The 24,627-nt window shown below is 50.3% G+C and overlaps 2 protein-coding genes across 11 annotated transcripts in view; one reads left to right on the top strand and one right to left on the bottom strand.

Annotated features, from left to right (window-relative positions):
* The window catches only part of GIT2 (GIT ArfGAP 2), a 42,117-nt gene extending 36,641 nt beyond the window's left edge, over window positions 1-5,476 (top strand). For 5 of the 9 annotated variants that reach the window (XM_043438756.1, XM_043438801.1, XM_043438777.1 and 2 more), the window contains 2 exons: window positions 1,712-1,779; window positions 2,271-5,476. In XM_043438756.1, coding sequence (XP_043294691.1) covers window positions 1,712-1,779; window positions 2,271-2,512 — 310 coding nt within the window. In that variant the 3' untranslated portion in view covers window positions 2,513-5,476. The remainder of the gene's footprint in view (window positions 1-1,711; window positions 1,780-2,270) is intronic. The other 4 variants (XM_043438808.1, XM_043438817.1, XM_043438796.1 and 1 more) reach the window with 1 other exon arrangement.
* A 3,831-nt stretch (window positions 5,477-9,307) lies between these two features.
* LOC122422310 (trichoplein keratin filament binding) lies at window positions 9,308-23,417 on the bottom strand. 2 transcript variants are annotated; one of them, XM_043438734.1, is made up of 13 exons: window positions 23,327-23,417; window positions 21,591-21,784; window positions 20,569-20,779; window positions 19,772-19,828; window positions 18,157-18,225; window positions 17,362-17,535; window positions 16,454-16,566; window positions 16,201-16,267; window positions 14,804-14,976; window positions 13,880-13,961; window positions 12,366-12,551; window positions 11,676-11,819; window positions 9,308-10,656 (listed from the first exon to the last, which is right to left on the bottom strand). In XM_043438734.1, exons 2-13 carry the CDS (start codon window positions 21,782-21,784, stop codon window positions 10,624-10,626), a joined length of 1,503 nt encoding a protein of 500 aa, XP_043294669.1. In that variant the 5' UTR covers window positions 23,327-23,417; the 3' UTR covers window positions 9,308-10,623. The 2 variants fall into 2 exon arrangements, with proteins under 2 accessions (XP_043294669.1, XP_043294659.1); XM_043438724.1 differs by having other exon boundaries at window positions 23,211-23,366.
* Window positions 23,418-24,627: the final 1,210 nt, after the last annotated feature.

The raw sequence follows: 24,627 nt of genomic DNA, 5'->3' as shown, positions 1-24,627 counted from the left end.
CAACAGATTCTCCCAGCTGCTCTGCTTAGCTGGGGAGGAGTGTGTGCCATAGAAGGCTTCCTGAAATGAACCTGATTTCTTACCTGACTCCCTCACGTGTGCATGTACACATCTAGGAAGCAAGTGGTTTACAAATAAAAGTGGGTCTAATCATCACCCAAATCATTTTCTGCTCCTGAAAGAAAAATCTGCTCCATCTGGGCAGAACGGCATTCCACAGAGTTCTTTCCAGCTGCAGAGAAGGGCCCAGCCCCTGTTCTAACCCATCCCTTTGCTCTTGGGTAAGTTGTTAGCAGTTGCGAGCTGGCCCTAGTTTCAGGTGGTGACCAGCCTGCTCCAGACACGTTGTTTAACATCATCCCACTGAATTTGTGAAGGCAGAATTTGATAAAAATCCAAGAAAAACCTCATTTTCAGGAGCAAAATTTGACCTTCCCAGGTGGCCCAGTGGTAAAGAATTCAGGTGAGTTTGATCCCCGGTCGGGAAGATCCCCTGGAGGAGGAAATGGCAGCCCACTCCAGTATTCTTGCGGCGAATCCCACGGACAGAGGAGCCTGGTGGGCTTACAGTCCATAGGGTTGCAAAAGAGTCAGACAACTCAGCGACTAACCAACAGCAAAGTGTAGTGCTTCTGTGAAAAAGTTCTCTTCATGCCTTTGCACAAACAGAAGTTGTTCAAGGAGCACAGTACTGCCCCTCCTTTTTGCTCTGTGTTCCCTTCCACAGAAGGATGAACCATGTCTCTTGCAGTCTGCATGGCCCTGGCGCTGTCACGTTCACCGCCCCGTTTCCTACGCTTTTGCATTCTGCAGTACAGCTCAGACTTCTCCCAGTGTCGTCATTTCCCCCTCACTAGGAGAGGAATGGGCAGTGTTTATTACCGGAGCAGAGTCAGTCTTCATGGGCGGATGGCTGGAGGAGCCTCAGAGAAAAAGAGGAACCCGCACAATTTCTCAGCCTCCTTCCACAGAAATCATATAGCTGTTTGTCTCCCCTTCCCCCGGACATCCTGTTCATCACATGCCCCTCCTGCCTCACAGGCTGTAGATGTGCAGTACCTCTGCTCAGCACCACTACCTTGACAGCAGGCCCCTTCATTCCCTCATTACATGAAGCAAGACGTTTCCCACCTTCCCACGTACGGTCTGTTAGGGCCCCTCGATGATATGGTGAACCCCTCCTGTGGCACACTCCCACTGCCGAGCAGCATGCTTCACTTTCCGTCTCACCCAGCTCGGAAGTGCCCTGCTGGTATTGCAAATGACCAAAAAAATATGCTTACATTATGTTTCTTTCTTTGATGGTTGTCAGGAATATAAATATGTGTCCTGGGGCTGTTTTCTGGCTTCGAAGATCGCAGTATGGTGCTTGGTACAATCTGGGAAGTTTGGTTGGTTTTTTTTTTTAAGATGTACAAATCCATTCATTGTATATTGTGATCTCAGTGTTCTGTGGCCCCACCAGGCTGTAATGTACGTCGCCTGCATTCATCCCTGGAGGCTGTTTTTATATGATGGAATCAAGTTTGAAGAATGGGGGCACCGGCTTTATCCCCGAATACCTTGTGTTGGTGTGGGATCCACAACAGACTGGCTGTGGCCTTAGCCTCTTTATTACGGGAGTATAAATGGGAATGTATTCGTGTCTGAGAGTTCTCTGTCTCTGAATTATTTTTGCTGTCTTTAAATAACCTTTTTAATATTCTTGCAGTTATATTCCCTGCTCAGAGAGGATACACATAGCTGTTACAGAAATGGCGGCATTATTCCCCAAAGTAAGTCACTCCCTGCTAACTTGGTTCGGATCCTTTTCAATGAGCTCCAAGAAATTTCTTGATGACCTTTACATTATATTCATCTCTTTGTAGCACAGAGAGTTTTAAATATGCAAACAGCCACCTAGGGCTATTGGTCTGGGTTTAATAAGACAAGAATGTATGAGCCAAATGCTGCAAGGCAAAGCATTAATAGGAAAAAAATTCTATCTGGAATATTTCACCCATGTAAATACTTGTTCAAATACTGCTTCAGAATAGCACTAGTAAATGGATACTGCTAAATCTACTGTGTGCAGTCTGAACTTTTGAGTCAGAGCCCCAGCACTGCGGGTTGCCAAACTTGCAGTCTTTCACGCATCCCCAGTGAAAACATGCAGGACACAACTGCCATTCACTGCGGAACAGCTTGAGTTGTCTTCCGAGGAATGCTTGTCCCTGTTCTCGGAGGTGTCCACCCTGCAGTCCATGGCGAACAGCTGTTTTTCTGTTTAGAAACCCAAGTCCGACATGGTGAGGACCTCCCTCCGCTTACTGACGTCCAGTGCCTACCGACTGCAGTCAGAATGCAAGAAAACCCTCCCAGGGGACCCAGGCCCACCCATGGACATCCAGCTGGTCACGCAGCAGGTCATCCAGTGTGCCTACGACATCGCCAAGGCCGCCAAGCAGCTGGTCACCATCACCACCAAAGAGAACAACAACTGAACGGCAGGGCTGGCCCTTCTGTTTTCTAGGCTTTTCCAAGTCCGGTTTCCACTTTAGACATGGAACTCTTGCGATTTTTACAGACACAAACATTTAATGAAAGTTTAAAACTTTTTAAAAAGAAAACTCAGTATTATTTTTGCATGTTTTCTAACAAATTTTCAACTATTAATTTAACCCACTTGCCTTATTTTGTGCCTGTTTGCCAGTTTACCTTCTGACGTTCTGTTGTGCTGTCCATGACCGTTGAGTTAACGATCATAGACACCCGAAAGCAGAACTTCGTTGTTTAAAGTTTGTTAGACCTTCTCCATCCCTTCAGACTCCTTGCCTATGGCTAAACTATAAGTGAGATTCTTAGTGAAACATTCTCTGGAGAGAGTTGTCTGATCCCTGTCAAGCATTGTGCAATAAGCAAGTATTCCAACCTCTACTGCAGAATCTCTTCTAAGTTTGGGGTATCTCCAAGCAGGCGTGTAGAGAAAGGACTTTGCCACTTTCCAAAACTAGTGTAACAGTCTCTCTTGGAAGGAAACAATGAAGTGTTCCGTTTAACTGTCCTGTCACACTCGATGTCCTCTCATCTAATTTTTCTCTCTTGTCTTCTGTCCACTTCTGTTCTGCTCTCACCCTGAAGTCTCCACAGCGATAAGCACTCGTCCTCCCTGTCCTGTGTGCCTTGGCCACGTTGTCACGCACAGGCTGAGGAGCCCCAGTTCCATGAGCCGTAATTTCATCCCACCCCATTCAGATAGCACTGCCGCAAACTGTGATGAGAGAAATGGTCTACTCCCCTCACTCCTTTAGCCACGTAAAGCCTTCTCACACGACCAGCCCTGCACGTCTCACCACCTTTAAGGACCTTGGATAAGGTAAGATGCGTACGGTTACCAGGGTTCACTTCTCCCCTGGCACCTCCTCACTGGTACTTCAGTGTCAGACATCACATTTCAGGAATTCCCTGCAGAGCGCTCTAACTGACCGTGTGCTATCCCAACGCTACAAAAGCCTGCAGGTGTAAGGTCTGGGATGCCCCGAGGTTGCCTTCTAAGTTACTAAGAAGAGCTTGGTCGTTCTGGAAGCTAAAAGTATATTCCTTCCTGCTCGTGGCCACGGTTTTGTGTGGGCGTGGTTCAGACCCTGACCTTGACCAGTGGGGCCAGGCGGCAGTGACAATGAATGAAGCGAGCCAGATGCCAGGGACAGCGGGGAGCCCACAGCATGGCAGTGGGGACAGCAGCTGCTCAGCTCCACTCAGGCTGCCATGTAAATAAAACGAGCCTAGGGTTGCCGAAGCTTTTGACTTGTCAGAAGACATCAGATATTTCCATGCCATCTCCATCTGTAAACGTCGGTGACTCGTCTAAACGTGTTCACAGCACGCGTGTGGGCCTGCTGCAGCCTTGAGGCTGCCAGCTCCCGGCTCTGCTGTGGATCGCGAAGCCTGGCTTCCCTGGTCTCACCGGCTTTAGCCTCTGAGCCTTATTACCTTTTGCAGGGCTGCCGTACCCTGTATTAAGTTGCCGTTGGTCCTTGTTTCACCCATCTGTTCTGTCCCGTAGTGCTCGTTCACACACATGGAAAAGTCAAAATCATCACAGTTGCCCCAGAACATGTTAGGTAAGCCTGTGTTTTCACAGAACTGTGTGACTCACACACCTCTGTAGCCTGACCGAATGCGGTCGGAAGGAGCGCAGTGATGGTGTTTGGTTACTGAGTCACTGTGCTGGGTGCTTTCGCCGGCTTTTGCTCTGCTGAGTAGCGCGGGGAGAGGATCCACATCTCCAAGACTTGTCTGCACAAACCTAAGTGCCACACTCTTGTCAGATGCTGAGGGGCGCCTTCTGGAAGGAGGTCTTCTACTTTCAATTTAGGCACCGTCTGAGAACCGTCTCTGCACGCTGCATGCACGGGCTGTCCCTCCTCTTCCTGGCGAGCACCTGCTCTCCCGCCCGGCCGACAGGGCTCCTCGGGCAAGGCCCAGCGCAGCCTCGGGTCGGTGCCCTCAGCCTCCTCCAATGGGAGGACGGCCTTCTGGATGATGAGTTGCCGCAGTGGGTGAAGCGGTGTCTTCACGCGCACACTCAGGACCTGGAGTGGGGGACGTCATTTCGTGCCCCTGGAGAAAGTCAAGGAACATGGGGGCCAGCAAAGCATGTCCAGCCGTGAGCGCACCGCAGGAGTTGGCCCTGCTGACCCACCGTGCCAGCGTTCGGGGAGGGAAGCTCCCAGGTGGAGTGACACCCGGCGACAGGAGGCCTGAGGGTGGCCTTTCTCTTCCAGCCCCTTGTGCGTTTCCTCAAGGCCGGGGTCGGAGACCCGCGGGGCCTGTGAACATTTGCACCTTGTCTCGGTGGCCGCTCACCACCTTTTGCACACGGGTTCCCTGGCCTTGCACTAGTGTCTGAGCTCTGTCATGTCATCCTCTTCCCCTGGATTCTCAAATCCCCGCCCCCTCAGATGCCCTGAGGAGCTAGGAGGACGCAGGTAGGAAAGCAACCAGGAGGCAGCTGCACCTGAGCACCTCCCGCTGACGTCCTCCTTTGCCTCGGAATGCAAGTAGTTCTTATTTGCCAAAGAACAACGACTTGGACCCAAAGACTAAACACAGCATTTCACGGATGGGAACTGGAAACGCACAACTCAGGAGCTGTCCTCCAACTCCCCCAGCGATTTCAGCTGCAGAACCTGAGCGAGCCCAGCTCGGGTCTGTCCCCCACAGCCACCCTGAGCTCCCCACGCAGAGGGTTTTCCTTCTTTCCTTGTCCCAGTTGAAGGTCACCTTGATTTTCCAAAAGAAAATGCTGCATAGGAAAAATGAAATGCCTTTTCTCCCAGTGTCTTCTATCCATGTCACCCATGATTCTGTACTTATTTTTCTTGTTCGTTGTACATTTGTATCCCTGTAATTATTGTTCAACCCTGTAAGCGTTGTAAAATCGTTTTGGAATTTGTGCCTGCAAGTTATGCAATAAACAGGCTCTATAAGTGTCCTTGGGGTACTGTGTCTGCCATCAATTAGCTGATGTTTCCAGATACTCAGTCAAAGTTCCAAGGAAGTTCTCCCCATGGAAACCCATCTTCCATGAGAGGCGGTACTGCAGGTGCCTCCACCCTGGGGGCTCTGTCGACGGCCTTGTCTCCCCTGTGCTCAGCAGACAGCTTTCTTACAAGAGGTCCTGCATCATGGGGTCACTTCCATGCATCTGATAGCAAGGCCTTTACTCCTCACGTTAAATTTTTAAAATTCAGCAAAAGCCGGCCAAGCATAGGTGCCGTCACCTCTCCTGAGTGAGTAACGAGGGCACAGTCTTCTTTTGCCAAGAAGTTGTGTCTTACCCTTGAGACCCAGGTGCCAGGAACCTCCCAGCGTCTGTGAAGTGGCTGAATGGAAGGACTGTCCGGTGGCCCCCAAGCACCACGGGCAGCACTTTGCCCACTGCGGGGCTACACAGAGGCCGCCGGCCTCACCACAGTGATGGGCTGGGACCATCCGAGGGTGACACGCTGGGAGGCTGTCCAGGAGCTGTCCCCGTGGCCAGAGCCGTCGAGACGGCATGGACTCCACAGCTTTCTGGGGTCACGTGGCAGCTCACCGCACAGCAGCTCCCTGGTGGAGGGGGCCCTGGGGACAAGCGGAGGTCTGGGGAAGCTGGGCTTCATCCTCCCAGCCCCACTCCCAGGCCCTTACTCACAAGCACAGCTTCCCTGACCACACTCTGGCCCAGAATTCTCAGCCCATCTCCCACCCCAGTGCCGCTGCTCCCCGAAACTCCTCTCCCCCCCTCACCCCTTCCCACACCTTCCTTTCTTGGGACTCGTCTTCCCCTTCTGTCTGTCCCCTCAGTCCTCTCTCTTCCTCCCCAGCCCTTGTAGCATTGCCTGTGTCCTGCTGCCCGCCAGCTCTCCACCTCTGCCTTTCAGAGCCCCAGGTAATTAATTTCCTCTCACCTGGCCTAGCCTCCTCTCACCTTTATCCTGTAAGGACCCACTGGAAGGACCGTCTCTCTCCCAGGCCCTGCTTTCCTCAGGAGCCCACAATGCATTACAGACAGGGTAGTTTTGAAATCTAATTTGGTCTTACAATTTGCACACTATGGCCTAAGAGTTAGCTGTTAGTGCCCCCTCTTGCCCCACACCTTGCTATCTGCTTCCCTCTCCTAGACCTCCCCTCCCAGGACCTCTTTCGATATTTCCCTACCCCACCCAGCCCCCTTCCTTTCTGAGGGGCTGAATTACCTACATAATTACCTACATATAGGCTCTCATTGCGGAGAAGGAAATGGCAACCCACTCCAGCGTTCTTGCCTGGAGGATCCCAGGACGGGGGAAGCCTGGCGGGCTGCCGTCTATGGGGTCGCACAGAGTCGGACACGACTGAAGCGACTCAGCAGCAGCAGCGGGCGCTCATTGTGGGCAGTCTCTGGCTAAGTGCAATTTCCTACAGTCGCAACTGAAATGACCTCCCATTTTGCAGACGAGCAAACAGCCCGGCTGCTGGTGGCGGTGGTGCAGGTCAGAGCACAGGGCCTGTGCTCAGCCACAGGTTCTCACTGTCACAGAGGAGCCTCCAGGACGTGGGCTGCACGAACGTAGTGGACGGCAGGCCTACTGGAAGCAGGAGAGGGTGAGGGATGGCCACACCCTGGACAGAGGTGAGGTGGGAGGGAGGTGGGGGGGCAGACCCGGAGGGACTCCTCTGGACTGGGAGCATCAGGGCGGGAAGGCAGGGATGCCGGTCTCTGTGTGGGCTTCTGCCCACCGTGGGTGCTGGGGGCTTTAAAGGAACGTTGAAAACTTGGGTGGCCGAGCTTGTGTTTGGTTTCCAATTCCTTTGTTTTTTGCCATAAGTATTTCTCTTCTCTTCTGTCAGTTTCAAATTGAGACATGTGGAAACCGCTGCTCAAGTCAGACTCTGATCTCTTGAGTGGAGGACACTGCCCAACTCAGCTGTCTCAGCATTCAGGGCAGTGTTGTCTACACAAGTGTGTACAGAAATGGAGGACTGGGTATTTAGGGGCAAAAAAATGAACAAAAGGGAACTGCAGCCTTTTAAATCAGCTAATAACCAAAATAAAGTGAGGGAGAGAAAGAAATCACTACTGCATCACAAGGAGAGCATCACAGCATAAGACTTCATGTCATCATCACGGAAGGCTGAGAGAGAGGTCTTCCAGCTGTCTAGCTAGAGATGATCCTAAATGCATGCAACTGAAGTTATGTGTCAGTATGTTCACAGAAACCCAGTTTTTAAAAGAAAAAAACTAGAAGCCAAATGAGAATGAATAAATAATACCATTTACATTAGCACCTAAAAATGAAAAGTCTTAATAAAAAATTTTTTAAATTACAAGCTTATATCTTATGAGGTAGGTTTTTTCCTACCTTTTATCACTTTTGAGCAATCAACATTAAGTCATAAATAACTCTCTAAAATAAAGACATGATGGTGTCAAACTTGCTAAAATAAAACTCCACATGGCCTCATGGCCAGATTTCATCACAGTCAGGAAGCACTGCTAATGCTAATGTGTTTGAAGGCATTATAATGATGCTCTGTATTTTATGAAGGCTGAAAACTACCTAAAAACCCAGATTGTAAAAAAAAAAAAAAAAAAAAATTCATTATGGGACTTCCCTGGTGGTCCAGTGGTTAAGAATCGTCTGGCAATGCAGGGGACACAGGTCCAATCCCTCATCTGGGAAGATCACACGTGGGACAGCTGAGCCCGTGTGCCACAGCTACTGAGCCTACGCTTTCTTAGAGCCTGTGAGCCGCAAGTGTTGAGCCCACGCACCACAACTAGGGAGTAGACCCTGCTTGCCACAATTAGAAAAAACCTGGACGCAGCAATGAAGACCCAGTGCAGCCAAAAATAGATTTCTAAAAACGTAAATATTAATTTATCCATAAGGAAATACGGATGCACTGAATTTATTTATTGCACAAATGGTTCCTTCAGCCCTAAGAGTTACAGCTGGTTCTGTGCCTGCCAGGGACATCTGCGCATCCGTGCACTTGTTTGATTCCTGTCCCTGTTCTTGTTCAGCTTTGTAACTTCCCCAGGCCTAGCAGCACATCCTCCCTAGAGAGGATATATGTGCTGAGTGAGCAAAAAGAGTGAAAATCATTCACATACAGAACATGTGAGTAGCGGCTTCAACACCATCTGTTCTAAACAACTTGAACCTTGCTGGAGAATCTGCTGTAGAATGATATACAAATCATTAATTTTATAGTAAGTAGGAAAAGTTGCTTAAAATAATAAAACCAATATACATGTATATATAGCTACAACACAATCAATAGTTACGAGCTAAAAAGAGTATGTGCTACACCAGAAATAGTTAAGACAGTGGAAGCTCTAAATCTGGAAACAAAGATCGAGGCCCAGTTTAGACAGGAAACATTTAAATATATTAGGGTAGAGAACTAGTGTAACAGAGAATGCGGAGTCTCAACCACGGGACTGCCAGGGAATTCCCTATAATAAACTTTAATGCTAATAAGACTGCTGCCAGGTTTCACAAACAAAAAACTCAAGGAAATAAAAAATATTCAGTAAATATATCAGTGCCTATTTACCAGGCATTCTGTCCATTTTGAACTCTATCCTGGAGCTCGGACAATGTATGACTGCTTGTAATTCCCTGTAGTTTTACTTAGAAGAGGTTCCAGTGGAAATGAGAATGGAGACAATACCACTGACACAAGAAAGTGAAAATATCCAAATCTGAAAGAGATGTGGATTAAATCAGTAAAACTCTTATCATTCTATACAACCCACTTTGCAGCAGTTATTAAAAGCAACAGTGACAAAAGCTTGGAAGCAGTGCCATCAAACCAGAACTTTATTTCACAATTAATGAACATCTGAGAGGAGGAAAGTAAATATGAACATGCATAATGAAAGCAGTGCTCAGGGGATCATAGTCAAAAAAATTTAAGACAAGAAAATGAAAACCAGACTAAGGATGTAGTTCTCAGCTCAATTTGTTTTTATGGCACAATAGAAATGAAAGGCAGTGCTGCCCTGAGACTCGGGATTTTTTAATAAACTCTGGTTTTTAATAACCTGGAACAGAGCCCTGTAATTAGTTGTAATTTACTGAGATATGGAATCTTGAGCACAATATAATGAAAACTGAAACCTCAGAGGAAAAATATGAAAAAAAAAATACAAGTCATGAAAATATGATTATTGCTGCAAGGAATTTATAGCTATTTATAGAGATTAATCTAGGACTATGTCACATTGATAGAACAGGGAGAAGAGACATTTTTGGCTGATCTGCAGTTGAGTCTGATCTAGTTTCTTCAGGTTCAGTGCCTCTTCCTCTGGGGACATAAATCTCAAAAGGCTGCACATGGCTGAGCCCTTTCCAAGACACTAGAGGCCCAAGGTGTCCTGCCAAAAGGTTAGCCAGCCAGGTGACCTTTTGAGGCTCACTTACATACATTTTGGGGTCACCCATCACCCCCGACAATGCTCTATGCATATTCTACCAAAATGCTTCTAAAACAAGGAAAGACTCATTTCTCACCACCTTTTCAGAAAGTATCCATGGACGCCACCAGACTGTCTCAGGGTTCATAGTTCTTTTCTTCCAGAAAACAAGATGTAATCATTTTGGGACCACTAAATTAATAAACCCTGAAATTAATAAACTAGACCAAGACCCACAAGTTTGTTTTCAATAGAACAATCAAATTTTAATGGCAATTTTAAAAACTGAAAAACTTGTCTCCTATCTGTAGTTAAGAGTCCTCATTGGAGGTCGACAATTAGGGGTGAGACAAGAGGAAACTCGTAGCCTGTCATGGAATACAACTTGTAACTCCTAGCACCGATTTAGAATCTAACATTATTTAACAACATATTACAAGACTGTGACAGCACTGTCAACGTGTGACTATGAAGTCCCTTTCTGGGATAAAAAAGGCAGGAAAGGGCCTCCTGGATAGCCAACACAGCTTAAAGTCCAGCCACACCCTCACTCCATTTAATTGTGGACCTGAACATTCGCTGAACTATTTTACAGTGACCCGAACACTGGAACAGAGCCTGTAGAACGGTCTGGCGGCTGCATACCAGAGACCTCACCATCCTCACTCTTTGTGCTTACAGTACCAACGAAGTCAGTTCCAAGCGATTCTGGGATGTCCATAAGGCTGAGAAGAAAGAGAAAACATAAGACTGATTTAAGTCAGTAGTCACTGGAGCATTAGCAATTAATCTCAAGAAACAGCTGAAAGCACCATTTTATAAATGGCTGTTTTCAGTTACAGCTAAGTCTTTGACCCTAAGCCATAAATGAGGCACTCTGACTTTTTAAAGTACCAGCCCTAAGTAACACTTCACGTGGCTCTGTGAGACCCTGATCTGAGACACGCACTGATGCATGGTGGAGGAAGTTTGGAAAACGCTGTTCCCTGCACTCTAGAGCCCCGGCCGGCTGGGACACTGACGCTCTGCAGCAAGTGTGGCACCTGCTCCGCTCCATCAGCTTCCCAGGCTTTCTGACCAGAGGAGCCGGCCTCTGTCGGGCAGCACATTAGTGCCAGGGTGGCCCTGGTCAAGGAGAGACAGCGGTGACATGCCTGGTGTGCCCTCGGCCCCTTCACCGGTGCTTTACTCATCAGCTCCCCCAAAACACGGGTGACGGCCTTCGCTTCTCTGTGCTCCCCTGATGTCCTGCACCAGGGGTCACTCAAGTACTTGGGGAGACAGAGAAAGAAGGAAGGAGAGGACCAGACGACAGGGAGGGGGTGACCAGAGTGCCAAGGGCAGGAGAGGAAGGAACCCAGGTCCTGGTCACCCGGCTCAACTGGGCTCTGCCGTCCGGACAGCTAGGACCCAGCCCCACTGCACCTTCCCCCCTCACTAGCTGCCCCAAAGCTCTTCCCAGATTGCTCTCTGTCCTAGACAGGGCCGCCAAGCACCAGCAGAGCAGTCGGGACCCCAGTCATTGGGCTGCAGCGGCAGGAGCCAGAGCAAAGTCACTGCAAGGTCTATTTGAGGCCCAACGAAGGATCGAACAGACCCTGTGTCCAGGCTCCCTACCAGTCAGGAAAGGAAGAAACACACAAGAAGAGGAGCAAGGAAGAGTCCAAGGTGCTGGGAAGCAGCCCTGTGCCCGGGGCTATGGACAGGGGACCAGGAGAGCAGGGCCAGCTGAGCGGCTCCCTACCTTGGGCCGGTAGCCCTGCTTGGCCATCATCTTTGCCTCCTGCTGCAGCAGGGCAGCCGTGAGCTGCTCTGCCCGTCTCGCCTCCTCTTCCTCCTCCTTCTCCTGCTGGTCTGCCTCCCACACCTGCAGCTGCCGCTCTGCCACCTGGGTACCAAGAGGAAAGTCACCCCAGACGGGCCACGGGCAGGACCCTGCCTCCGATCCCGAGGGACGGCCTGGGGTCCCCTAGCTGGAGCATCAGCGCTGAGCACCAGTGCCCTCATGGGAAGGACACTCATGGACCCGGAGAGGTTATGTGTGTGGTTGTATGTACCTTGTGAAACACTCTGGATGTGGCCACGTGTTTGGAAGATTCTTTTGTGTTAACTATTATGTACTGAATTGAATAAAAGAGGCTTGGGGCCAGAGAGCCAAGTGCTTGCAGAGGCAACCAGGAAAGAGAGGTGAGGGGCAGGAACAGTAAGCTTTGCTTTCCTAGGAGATGGAGGACCCAGAGCGGGACTGGACCTACAACCAGGAGGGTCAAGGTTCCAGTGGGAAACAAAAATGGATGCTCTGAGCTCCTGATTGTGGGCTTCCTACACAAAGTCCAGGCCAGGCTGTGGAAGTTGGTCAAGGGCCCCGAGCCCTGTGCCTTGATGGCGCAGCAAGGCCTGCTGCCTGTGCACTCGTCCCAGGGCTCAGCCCCACCTGAGCTTCCAGCTCCTGCTTCCTGGCCGATTTCAGCTCCTCACTCTCCTCTTTCTCACGACGAGCTGACTCTCTTGCCTCCTCAAGATCTTGAATAAGTTGCTCTCTGTGTCTCAGGGATTCCTCCTGTGCCCGTCGGTTTTGTTCAATCTTTTCCTGGATCTGTTGCTGTCTTCCTGTCAGAACCTATCCTCAGCAGAAAGGAAGAGGGGAGGTTTTAGTTAGACTTTGACAGATGCCTCTTCCACCAGCTGTGGACCGCTCTGCTGCAGCAGCTACACGGACACCAGCCTAATTCTCCGCCTCAGGCCTAAGCGCACCAGGCAAGCCGACCACAGGGTCAGCTATATTTCCAGACAATCGGCTGTATTTCCCACACGTCCCCATCACACACGAGGTGCACGCAGACTGTGCGTGTGCAGACAGTCGAGCACCAGAGAGTCGGAAGCAGGCAGGGGTGGAGCTCTGTCCCCACAGACACACAGCAACAAGGTGACTCTCACTCCCTATCAGCGAGTGCCAGAAAAAGCAAGAAACCACGAGCCACGCAGGCAGCCAGAGGCAGAGTTGGGGTCATCCCGCCAACCTTGTGGCTATGAATTCACTGCTCAGAGCAGCAGAAACCCGGATTCTGGAGGATTCCATCCAGACAATGGTCCAGTCTCAGGAACCACCTGCCATTCCAGACAGTCAGGCTCTCTGGACAGGACAAGTGGCCACAACAAGGAGGGATGTTTTAAATGCGGGGGGCGGGGGGAGTCAAAAGATGCTGGAGAATATCTGGTATTCCTAAAAGTAAAAGGGCACCAGCTGGGACCCACTTTCCCACAGGTTCTAAAATGTAGCATGCTGGTGTGCACGGAATACAAGGTCCATATTAAACCACTTTAAGGTAACTTTCAATACATGGATAATAAAGACTTTTTCCCCCAAAAAAAATTTCCTTTGAATTGGGGTGTGTCTTATAACGCACTACTTCTAAATGACAAATGAAACAGTCATGTTCTTTAGTCTGCTTCTGGTGTTGCACCCCAAGAAAAATATTAAATGTGGAAAAGGTTTCTGCAACAGGTGTTCAGCGCAGTGTTTCTCAAAAGGCTCCAATTAGAAAAAATGGACCCACAAAAGGAAATAGAAAAACAAACTATTGTCTACCCACGTGATATATGTCATCAAAATGATATTTACAAAGAAGATATAATAATATATTAAAATGACTGAAATCAAATAGCTCAGTATAATAAGTAATATGTAGAAAAAATGTTATGCAGAGAAACAGAAGCATAGAAAGAAAGAAATAGTGGCTGTGGAGATGATAGGGGTCTAGGTGACTTTTTGGTTTTACTTTTCTGTACTGAAATTTTTTTCTAGTAAACATATTACTTTTAGGATGATATTAAAAGATGATAAAATAACCTGAGGGGACTCTGTTCCCTGAGCATTCGGCAGGGTCAACACATGGTCACCAACCCCAGACACCCGCCCGGCCGAGCTGCACCCCCTCCTGGGATTACCTCGCTCATCAGCCGGTCTCGAGCGCTCCTCTCGCGGGCCCACTCTGCCTCTCTCTTCTCCCACATTTCCTTGGCCTCTTCCCTAGGGAGACATGGAGCGGATGACAGCAGGCTCCTTACCACCGCCAGTGGTAGAAGAGAACCAAAGAACAATCAAGGCTCCATGGCACCAGGTAATGCCCACTTTCTGCGGGGTCAACCTCCAAGTAAACTCAGTGGATTACAGGTAAGGATAACCTCACAGAAAATACTGCTGTCGTAAGTACTTTTAAGTCCCCTTTTTTAACACTCCCTCTCCTTACAAAAAGCACTGGTGATGACATGTACCCAGGACATTTACACACAGAAGTGAATGAACCCTTGGGACTGGAGAGGAGGAGGGGCAAGCGGGTGCCTGAGCTGTCACCACGTTCCTGCGGTCACTCTAGCTCGCCCTGTGGTCCGGGAAGGTGAGTGGTCTTGACTCCCCGTGGCCCAAGTACCCTGCAAGCCCAGCACTGGCCTGGACATCAGGGTTAAACAGGAGGAGGACCGTAATGCACTTAGCACTGCGTCTGGCACACAGTAAGTGCTCAATAAGTGTTACCTGTTACTCCCTTATTTCACTCTACCAGATGATGTTCTAGGATCCAGACTCATTTATACAGGCCTACGATGCATTCAATGTCTCCATAATTTATAACAATTTCCTTTCAAATTTCTACGGTTTCAGATGAACAGATCCTTACTTTAAACCCTAGTGGTTTCCACCTTAAATAACCCGAGGGAAACACCCACAGGCCAGGTCCATTAGCAAAGGTGTGCTCCTCACGAACATGGAGAGGAGCAAGGACGGGCATTTCAACAGCAGCAGACAACCCTCACAGCGACTTGCTGACCTGTGGGGACTGCGGCAGGAGGGGACGCCAGGATGCCACCTCTCACCTCAGCAGCATCTGCAGCTCTGCCTCCCGCGCCCGCTCCAGCTCCAGCTGCTCCTCAATGACCCGCTTCATCCAGGCCACGTCGGCCAGGGCCTGCTCCCGCCGGGCCTGGTGCACACGCTGGTTCTCGTCCTCCTCCTCTAACAGCGCCTGCAGGATGCGCTTGTCCGCCTCCTAGAGGACAGACGAGGAAGCGCAGTTACCGCAGGTAACAGGCCCTCTTGGCGGGATCCTGGTCTTCTGCGGAGTCATGGGGCTGTTTCCAGAGCAGGCAGGGTGTGATTGATGGCTCAGGGCCATTGTAGACGCCACAAACGCCCAGGAGTTTTTCTCTGCCCACCACCAGGAGAGACCCTCTGTGCCACACGCACGTCCTTGCCCTCGGACACACCTGGCAGCCCAGCTTTCTAGAACACAATTTGCAAGCAGTTCCACTTCAGAGGACATAAGCTACAGAAATGCTCAAAATGCTCCTTGCAGCTGTTCCATGCGAGGACAGCCAGCCAGGATGAGAGATCTCTCCTGTCCCGTCTCAGCGAGGGAGCCCATCTAAATACTTGCCAGAAACACTGAGCAGCTAGCCAGAAAGGGCAAGCTCAGTCTACGAACACTGATCTTGAGGTCTGAGGTGTACTGTTAGGTACTGTGTTGAGCAATGCCACGTCAAGTACATTAAAAAATGAAACCAAGAAGCCCCAAACCCACCACTTCCCTGAGTGTGTACGGCTCACCCCTGAACAACGTGGGTTTGAACTGGGCGAGTCCACTAACCACAGTTTTTTGTCAGTAAGGATAGTACTTGTATTTTTATTTTATAGATCTTTAATATTTTAATTTTTATTTTATCTTGGAATATAGTTGATTTACCATATTGTGTTAGTTTTCCATATACAGCCAGGTGATTCAGTTATAATGGAATATATCCATTCTCTTTCAGATCTTTTCCCATACAGGTAATCACAGAGTACTGAGCGGAGTTCCCTTTACAGATCTTTATATTAACTAAGTGGGGGAGAAGTGTCTGACTGGAGATTACAGTATGCAGACTCAAAAGAACTGGGGTTTGAGTCCTGATTCTATCCAAACTGTCTTAGCTTCCCGCCCTTCAGTGAGTCATTTATCAGTTCCTTTGTTTCTGAGGCAGAAATAACAGTACACAGGTTTTCAATTCCATGGGGGTCAGTGCCCCTAACCCCCATGTGGTTCAGGGGTCAACTGTATATCCAGAAAGATGCATACCCAGACACCTCTGGGGAGGGGCAGGGATTGCCGAGGCTGCTGGTCAAGAAGGGATGTCTCTTGATGTTTTCTCATGAGAACGCACCCGTTACTAAGCAACGAAAAACATGTTTTTCAAAAGAAAGTACAAGCAACACCAGGCTGTCACTTCAGACTTACCAGTTCCTCTTGGATCTGCTGTGTGCGTCTATTGAGCTTCACATTATACTGATGTCTCAGGAAGCGTCTAGAAATGAGAAGATATGGGTTGCCTTTAGTGTTTATGATCATAAAGAATTCTGCAGAGGTTAGACTGTTACTTTCTACAGACTGTATCCTTTCTGCTTTCAGGGTTACCAGGGCAAGCCTGAGAGAGTGAGAGCTCGCTGGCTTGGGATGGGGGGGCGAGGGCTGGGGGCCTTCCCACACGCACCCCAGTTCCGCCTTCTGCCACAAGGCTGCCATCTGCCGCCTCTCCTCCTCCAGCCTCTCCAGCTCCCAGCGCTGCTTCAGCAGATTCTCCTGCTCCTTCTTCAGTTTGGTGGCCTGTGGTGACAGGACAGCAAACCCAGTTAGGCTCGTCATCCCTCATCTCCCTTTCTAGCAGACACGATCCAACAAGGGCGGCCTGGCCACCTGGTACCCAGGATCCCCTCCCACCTCCAAGGCACTCAGTCCCTTGGCCCAGCTCACTCGGTCATCCCAGCTGGGCCTTTCCCAGCCCCGCCGACAAGAATGACCCCACATGGCCCTGCACTGCCCACACTTACTGCAACTTAACCTCTGTCTCCCCGACCTGACACAGCCCCCAGCTGTATTCCCAGCAGCCAGTCTAGTGCTCGGGCACAAAGGACCCAGCTCTCGAATCATTGAGGCCTGGGGAAGGGGGTGCTGCTCCCCTCAGCTGGATGGGAAGATCTAGCCCTCAGAGCTGCTGGGCACAGGATTCTCAGAACAGCCTCCTGAACCAAAGATCCTCATAGTTTGCCCCAAGACCCCAAAACTGCTAGCTGGGGAGAGCTGTGGGCTGGCTCATCAAAGTCAAGTCTACCAAGCACTGTTGAACTCTGGGTTCTCAGAGGCCCTCCGACAGCAGGCCTCTACCCACATCTGTGGGGACAGGTGTGACCCCCCGAGGGTTGGCATTCAAGAATCCGGCACACAGCGGGAGTGCGGAAGAACCACCGGTGGAACCACACGTCAGGAGAGCCCAGCGTGGCTCCCCTTCTTAGAACCACCTCCCAGATGCCATCTCCATGTGGAGCAGCTTCTTAAATGCCCGTTTCCTCACAACAAGCGGCTGCGAGTGAGGTGGCCCTGGCAGCCGGGGCGTGCCCTCACCTCCATCTCCTTCACCTTCAGCTCCTCCATCTGCTGGCGCAGCGCCTCCGCCTGCAGCTTACTCTCCAGCTGCCTCCTGTCCTCTTCTGCTTTCATCCGTTCCAGTGCTTCCCGGCGGGCCGTTTCATACTCATTTTCAAATCGTTTTTCCTTTTCCTCTTCGGCGGCTTCTTGCTGCATGTAGCCAAAGGAACATGGGGGTCAGCGTCCGTAACACGGAGCCAGCGAAGAGCCCACCGCTGGTCAGCAGGCCGCAGGGCCCGTTCACTCCAACACGTCTACACCTGAGCAGGCTGTGAACTCACCGGCCGTGAGGCCCGGGCTCAGCGCTCACGGTGGGAGCCACGGGCGTGGTGCTGCTCTCAGAGATGAGGCTGGGAGCACAGTGCCCGGCACGGAGGAGGGGCTCAGGGAACGGGGTCCCTTCCCTTTCACAAGTCGATAAAACACCTTCCAAAATGAACCCAGAGGCAAAGTGTGGACTTCCATCACCAGAGCTGCTGCTGTCAACCCAGGCTGAGTTTACGATGTAAATTATATCCAAAGAGGAGGCTGGCAACAGTACAACCTCTAAGGATGCATATTGCGTCTACCATCAACCGGCCCTGGACACCTGGTCTCATTCTGCCCCAAGAGTGATCACGTGGGGTTCTTGTCTGTGCAAGAGCAACAAACATTCCGTTTTAACAGGTGCTTAGTAAACCGAGCAAATGTCTATTCCTGGACTGGAGACACTGAGATGGAAAACAAGAAACAAATTCAAAGACCCAGAGAGTCTCCCAACACATACCACACCTGTTTTTTTTCCTCTTTCTGCGTTTCCCAAGCGTTTATCACATGCCTCTTGTGAAGGTCCGATTCGATCTGAGGATGAGAAGGCAGAAAATATAAACTTCCTCAGTGGTTCACAGGATGGATGCTCACTGCTGAGCACTGTACCGTGGCCTGGAATGTGACCAGGTGTCTTACAAGGAAGTGCATGGTGACCCTAACATACACGGTCTAAATGCAAGTCAGGAAGAAAACCAAAGGACCAGGCAATTCTAAGCCATCTCAAGAACTGGAACAAAGTATCAGAAACTTTTCTCCCAGGCCTCTTGGAGCTGAGCGGACACTGAAATGGAAATCCAATCTCAAAGGCTACTGTGATGGGTCTAAAGCCTGCCAGGCCCCAGGGCAGCAGAATCTGGGTGAGGAGCAGACTCAACTTTTTGCCTGGCTCCCCAAAGCTCCCTCTGCAAAGGAGCAGCTGTGAAAACACATACCGCCTGTATTGATGGATGCAACAAATTTGGGGTTATTAATAAGAGATCTGGGTTTAAAGACTCTTTTAGATCAGAAAATGAATCGCAACAATGTCCAAAGGCTTTTGTTTGGAAAACTTTTTATACAAGTTTCAAATTTTTCTCAACTTACAAAGGTAAACATTTGCAACTAACTTGAATGCTCTGAATAAACAACTTGAGTAGCTGACTTCCGAGGATCCACTGAAATCTACCAGTGGCCGAGGAGAGGTTCAGTGCTAACCACATGACACACCAGAGCAGCCAGATGCTCTATTATGACTGGCAACTTCTAAATGTAGTTATGTGCACATAAATTAACACCATCAATTAAGTTGTTCAGACAGTAAAGAATCTGCCTGCCAATGCAGGACACCCAGGTACTATCCTTGGGTCAGGAAGACCCTCCTGGAGAAGGGAATGGCAACCCACTTCATTATTCTTGCTGGGAAATCCCACACAGAGAGGAACCTGGCAGGCTATAATCCACGGGGTTGCAAAGAGTCAGACACGACTTAGAGACTAAATACAAATTTATACACAAATTATAAACTGAACTAAATTAATGATTTCTGTCATGGCATTCTCTCCCGATAGCCCAATCTCTGCTGAATGATGTCACCCCAGCCACAATGCCCCCCTTCTCTCCTTGCCCCAAAGTCTTATGGATCTGTCCCCTTTCTCCTGCCACTCCAGTTCTGACCACCATCATTCACCTGGGCTGCAGCCGCAACCCCTCAATTGACATCACCCCTTCCAGCCCCCTCAACACTGCTGCTGCTCCCTAAAATGCAGCCAGGACCCTGCTGCACCTCTGCTGAAAATCTTGCAGGCGCTCCCGGGTGCCTCCAGGGGAAAGCCACCCAAAGCTGTCCCAGGTGGCCCCACCTGCCTACCCAGCCTCCACTGTTGGGTTTCCCCTTTCCTATCAGATGTCCCAACCTCTCGCAGCCTCTTGTAGATGTTAAATAACCAAATGAACCAGATCTTCTGTGTGGAGCCTCTTTCGAAAGTGGCTGGAGTGATCTCTTTTTCATCCCAGCACAAGATGCAAACTTAAAAACAAGGTGAGCAATGTGATTTCATCTACTTAGGCAAATCAATGAGAGGATCTCTTTGGTTTTCACCTCTCGAAGTTTGGGGTCATTCTTTTTCCAGTGTTCATACAAAAGTCGTTCAGCAATCTGCCAAGAAAACACAAAGAGGGGAGACTGACGTTGCTTTTCCAATCCATCCACGTTTCGGGTAACCCACAGTGAAGTCAGCTGAGCGTAAGAGCTCCTCCACTGGCAGCCAGCACTGTGCCTGCCCTTCAGACCTCCCTCAGGCTTCAGGAGGTGTCTGGCTCTCAACAGACACCAATCAGGTGCTGACAAATGACTCATTTCTTTGGCTACACCAAGCGACTTGTGGGATCTTGGTTCTGCGATCAGGGATTGAACCTGGGCACTCAGCAGTGAGAGTGTGGAGTCCTAACCACTGGACCACCAGGGAGTTCCCACAAGTGACTTATCATGGTGATAAAAGGGGGCCAAAATCTGATGCTACAGATGGGTCCTAGATGCTAAAGATCTACTTCAAAATATACAGCAACCTTAAAAACAGAGTTTGGAGACCACCACTACACACAACTACTTTGGAAGTTAGGTTAAAATACACCAGTCCCAGCCTTTCGTGGGCCCAGAGAACTAGAATAAAGAAAAAGGACTCAAATACAATGATTTAAGGGGCCCAAGAGAATAGAGATGACTCCTGGAAAACACACACAAAGAACGACTCAGAGTCAGCAGTTTTCCCGGCTGGCTCTGGAGTAAACTGCCATCTCATCAGGTCAGAGCCCCTCAGGGGGACCCCTCCTGGCCTCACTAACAGGCTGGGAACTCGGGCTTCGCAGCCTCCTAAACAGCTCCGTTTGCAAAGTTACCAGTTTCCTTTGCTCCTCTCGGGCTGCCTTCAGGTTCCCATGCTGCTCCCGGATTCTCCCTTCCCTCAAGTTCATGCTCAGCCTCAGCTCCTCCAGTTGCCTGGCCAGCAAGTCTTGCTCCTCCACCAAAAGCTGCCTGAGTCTCTGCCGTCGGGCCTCCAGACGCTTCCTCCCCTCCTCCTTCATCTTCTCCCTCTGGTAGGCATGCATGCTGGGCGAGAGGGGCCACCATCAGCCAGGCGTGCTACCAGCTGCACGGGGGATGCATGGCTGGCTGTGTGGGTGACAGAGGCTAAGCCATACAGAACATGGTGACCTGGGGAGGTGTCCTCCGGCCAAAGTGAACAGACCAGGTAATAGAACCACTGTGCATAGCAGAATCTCGTTCTTGCAAGAAAATGTATAAGAGGCGTGTATATGCACATGCTAATATTATCTGAGCAGTTACTATGTACTAAATAACCTGGATGGTTTTTATAGTAGCCATGACATAAATCCTATAAAGTAGGTTCTGTTTTAGCCCCACTTCACTGATGAGGAAACTGAGGCTCATTTTTTACAGCAAGTGACACAGTCAGAATTGCTATCTAGGTCTGTCGGACTCCAAAGCCCATGCTTTTAACTTCCATATTTTTTTTATGTATCTCTCTCTATAAAAATGGGTGTATGCTTGTATCTATATTTACATACAAACACAGATGAAGAAGTGTACAGGAAGATATGGACCAGACAGTTCACGGTGGTTCTCTCCTGGGGAAATGGGGCTAACAGGGGACTTCTGGATCCTACATACATGTCTCATCATCTTATCTTTTTCAATCAAATGTGTTACTTCACTGATGATCTTTTTTTCAATTTCCAGTTGGAAAGACATCACCATGTGAGTACCCATGGAAATCACCACATTTCCATGCAAGTGTCCATGCCGGCCAGTCACCCTCCCCCAGGTCCCTGAGTCAGTCACATCTCCCGGCAGCAGGTGGCCCTCCAACCCTAAGGGAAGGCGCTCACTGCACAGTTACCTCCGCTGGTAGGAGGCCCTGGAGCTCCACTCTGCCTGTTTAGAGCTGCAGATGTCAGACACCTGGAAGTAGCGGCTGTTCCGGTCCCACTGCTGCCGAAGATGTGCCTCCTGCTCCTGGCGGCGCTGTCGGGCGGCCTGCTGATCCGGGAGCCGCCGGCTGCACCAGGAGGAGGGCAGCGTGGGGAGTGCCATCTGAGGAGAAGAGCGGCGCTGAGAACAGGAGCCTGCTGCAGCCCCTCATCCCTTTGAGGCCTGGTCCTCACCCCCGGGCTGCACACTGGAATCGCCTGGTAGAGCCTGGGCCCCAAGGCAGATGAACTAAGTCAAAAAAAGTCTCAGTGTGGGCTCCCAGACATCAGCATTTTAAAAATGACTTGCTACCAGGACTGCAAATCATCTAGCTGAAGAAGCCTGGCCTGCACCCAGCTGTGAGCCTGACATCATTAAGGGCAGTGCAGAGACAGGGAGCCAGTCCTGACGACACTGGACTAGCACACCGGGGGTTTCTGTGCTCTGCCTAAGGTAACAGAGAGGATAACTGAAGGCATACGGATGTGGGCCAAGCTCTTGACTGATATGACCTTTTTCATTGTTACTATCGCCCCGTTTTTTTTGGCAGCTGAGGAAACTTAAGTTCAAAGAGGTAAAATGACTTGCTGAAGATCACAAAGCCAGGTAGCAGAGGAAATTTATACAAGAGCTGGGAGCCTAATTCATGTTAGGCTGGGATGAGGGCCCAAGCTCTGTAGACTGCAAGACGGTACCTGTTGGGACCAACATGCCCTGGCTATGAAGTGAAATGAAAGTCGCTCAGTCGTGTCCCACTCTTTGCGACCCCATGGACTGCAGCCCACCAGGTTCCTCTGTCCATGGTATTCTCCAGGCAAGGATACTGGAGTGGGTTGCCATCTCCAAGTGTCACACCTGTTCTGGATGAGCATGGAGGGAGATCCCTCCTCTTACAGATGGAAAAACTACCACCCAGAGGGAAGAATCAATTTGCACGGGTCAAGGGGCTATCTGGGGGCACGGCCGGAGACTCGAAGGCAGAACCAGTCTCTCCAGACACCTCCCTCCCACCACCCCCGGTCCAAAAGCTGCTCCAGGTGCAGGGTCTACACAGTGCCTGGCTGTGACAGTGCTCAAGGAGCTTTTGGCGAATAAACAAACTCAAGAGTCCTTCGAACTGGGAGGGAAACTATCGCGTCTGAGTCAAGCTGAGCCTGAGGCTGCCAGGTCATGATCTGTCTTCAGACTGTGGCAGGCCTGACAAACATTTTTCTTTGCCCCATAGGCCGCCTGCGGATAAATCTTTGCACGAGGATTCAGGAAAGTGAAGATTCCGGCCCCAGATGAACCATCAACAAGTTGGGCAGCTCACTGAACAAGTCGCATCCCTCTCTCAGCCACATACGACAAAAGCGGTTATAGAGGAAAGGGTCGGACCCAGGCCGCGCGAAGAGCCGAGTGAGGACTGGAAGCCGAAGCCCCGGGCGCCCCGCGATCGCGTCCCGGGACGGCGGGCGCGCTTCCCGCCAGAGCGGAGCAGACTGCGGCAGAACTCTGAGGGTCCCCACCCCAACGCCGGTCCCCGGCCGAGCCCAAACCCCCGACTCACGTTTCTCTGCGAGCCGGAGTTTCCCAAGACTGCCCCGGCCCAAGGTCCCGCAAGCCCCAACCCCAACCAACCCCTGCCCGGCCCACGGCGACCCTCTCCGGCAGCGTTGCACTTACACCGGCCGTTTCCCCGCGCTCGTTGCCGAGGCAACGGGCCGGCGACGGAGCGCCGCGAGGGCCAAGCCTCCTGCAGCGCGATTACTCGGCGTGCAGAGAGAGAGAGAGAGAGAGAGAGAGAGAGAGAGAGAGAGAGAAAAGGAATCTGTGTTTTTCCCTGGTGCCCCCTCGTGGTGGGCGGGAGCTCAATCGCAGACGTCGCTCATCTAAGGAAAAGAATCCATTCAGGATGGTGGCTACCTGAGCGAGGCAGGTGAGCGTCGGGGAAAATCAGAGGGATATAATATGGAAGGGAATTATAAGCCAGTCGCCCTCAAACCTGGCTGCACAAGAAAATCATCTGGAGAGCTCTGAAAAATCCAGATGTCCAAACCGGACTCCAGACAAACCCCATCGAGCACTCTGAGGGAATCAGAGGTTGTCTAAGCCCCCCAGGTGTGTTCGACGTGCAGCCAGCTCGAAGAACCGCTGGTGGTAAGTAGGTTCGAGCTATTGGCAACTTTCTGTCGCCTTAGGATGGTGGTGGGTTCAAGGGTGTTCCTTCTGTTAGTATGTTTTATAACTCACATGTTACGTGTATCATTTTATGTACCAACAATTCTCTTAAAAAATAAAATTAAAAGATTGGAAATTCCCTGGCAGTCCAGTGGTTAAGACTCCCTGCTGTCACTGCCGAGAGCCTGGGTTCAATCCCTGGTTGGGGAACTAAGATCCCACAAGCTCTGCAGTGTGACAAAAATAAATGAAAAACCAAAGTATTAACTCCTTTATTCATGGTCTTTTCATTTTACCATTTTTGTCTTCATTTATTCTTCCCTTCACCCTTTCCTCCTTTTGTTTTGTTTTTCTTTTAATTTTATTTATTTGGCTGCCAGGGGTCTTAGTCGCCGGCACTCCCATTTTCTAGTTGTAGCTTGTAGGCTTAGTTGCTCTGCCGCATGTGAGAACCTAGTTCCCCAACCAGGGATCAAACTTGGGTCCTCTGCATTGCGTGATGGACTCTTTACCACCAGACCACGAGGGAAGTCCCCTCCTTCCTTCTTTTATTCACTTCTCTGTTTTTCCTGGATGCAGTATAATGTCTGGTTGAACAGAGTGACCTCTGTTGCAGCCTCCACCACAATAGTCGTGTGGCCTTGGACAGGTCACCTCATCACTCTGAGCCTCCGTGTCCTCATCCGTGAAATAAGAATGTTCAAGTACTTGAAAAACAGCCCATTAGACTGGGAAGGCTGTGACACGTCCATAGCCTATGCAAGTCAACCTAAACCTAGGCCAGAGCCAATGCACCCCAACTGGAG

The sequence above is a fragment of the Cervus canadensis genome, chromosome 1 (genome assembly GCF_019320065.1).
Source record: "Cervus canadensis isolate Bull #8, Minnesota chromosome 1, ASM1932006v1, whole genome shotgun sequence".
Lineage (NCBI taxonomy): Eukaryota > Metazoa > Chordata > Mammalia > Artiodactyla > Cervidae > Cervus > Cervus canadensis.
The sequence above is the reverse complement of the archived record's forward strand: the minus strand, read 5'-3'. Positions and strand labels throughout refer to the sequence as shown.

What these genes read in the sequence shown, in the direction of transcription:
- LOC122422310 (XM_043438734.1), bottom strand. Translation starts at nt 21,784, where the DNA reads ATGGCACTCCCCACGCTGCCCTCCTCCTGGTGCAGCCGGCGGCTCCCG. An exon ending in GAGCTGCAGATGCTGCTGAG is followed by an intron (nt 13,962 to 14,803) that starts GTGAGAGGTGGC and finishes ATGTCTCCCTAG; the next exon opens with GGAAGAGGCCAAGGAAATGT. An exon ending in GAGACCGGCTGATGAGCGAG is followed by an intron (nt 12,552 to 13,879) that starts GTAATCCCAGGA and finishes TGCTGAGGATAG; the next exon opens with GTTCTGACAGGAAGACAGCA.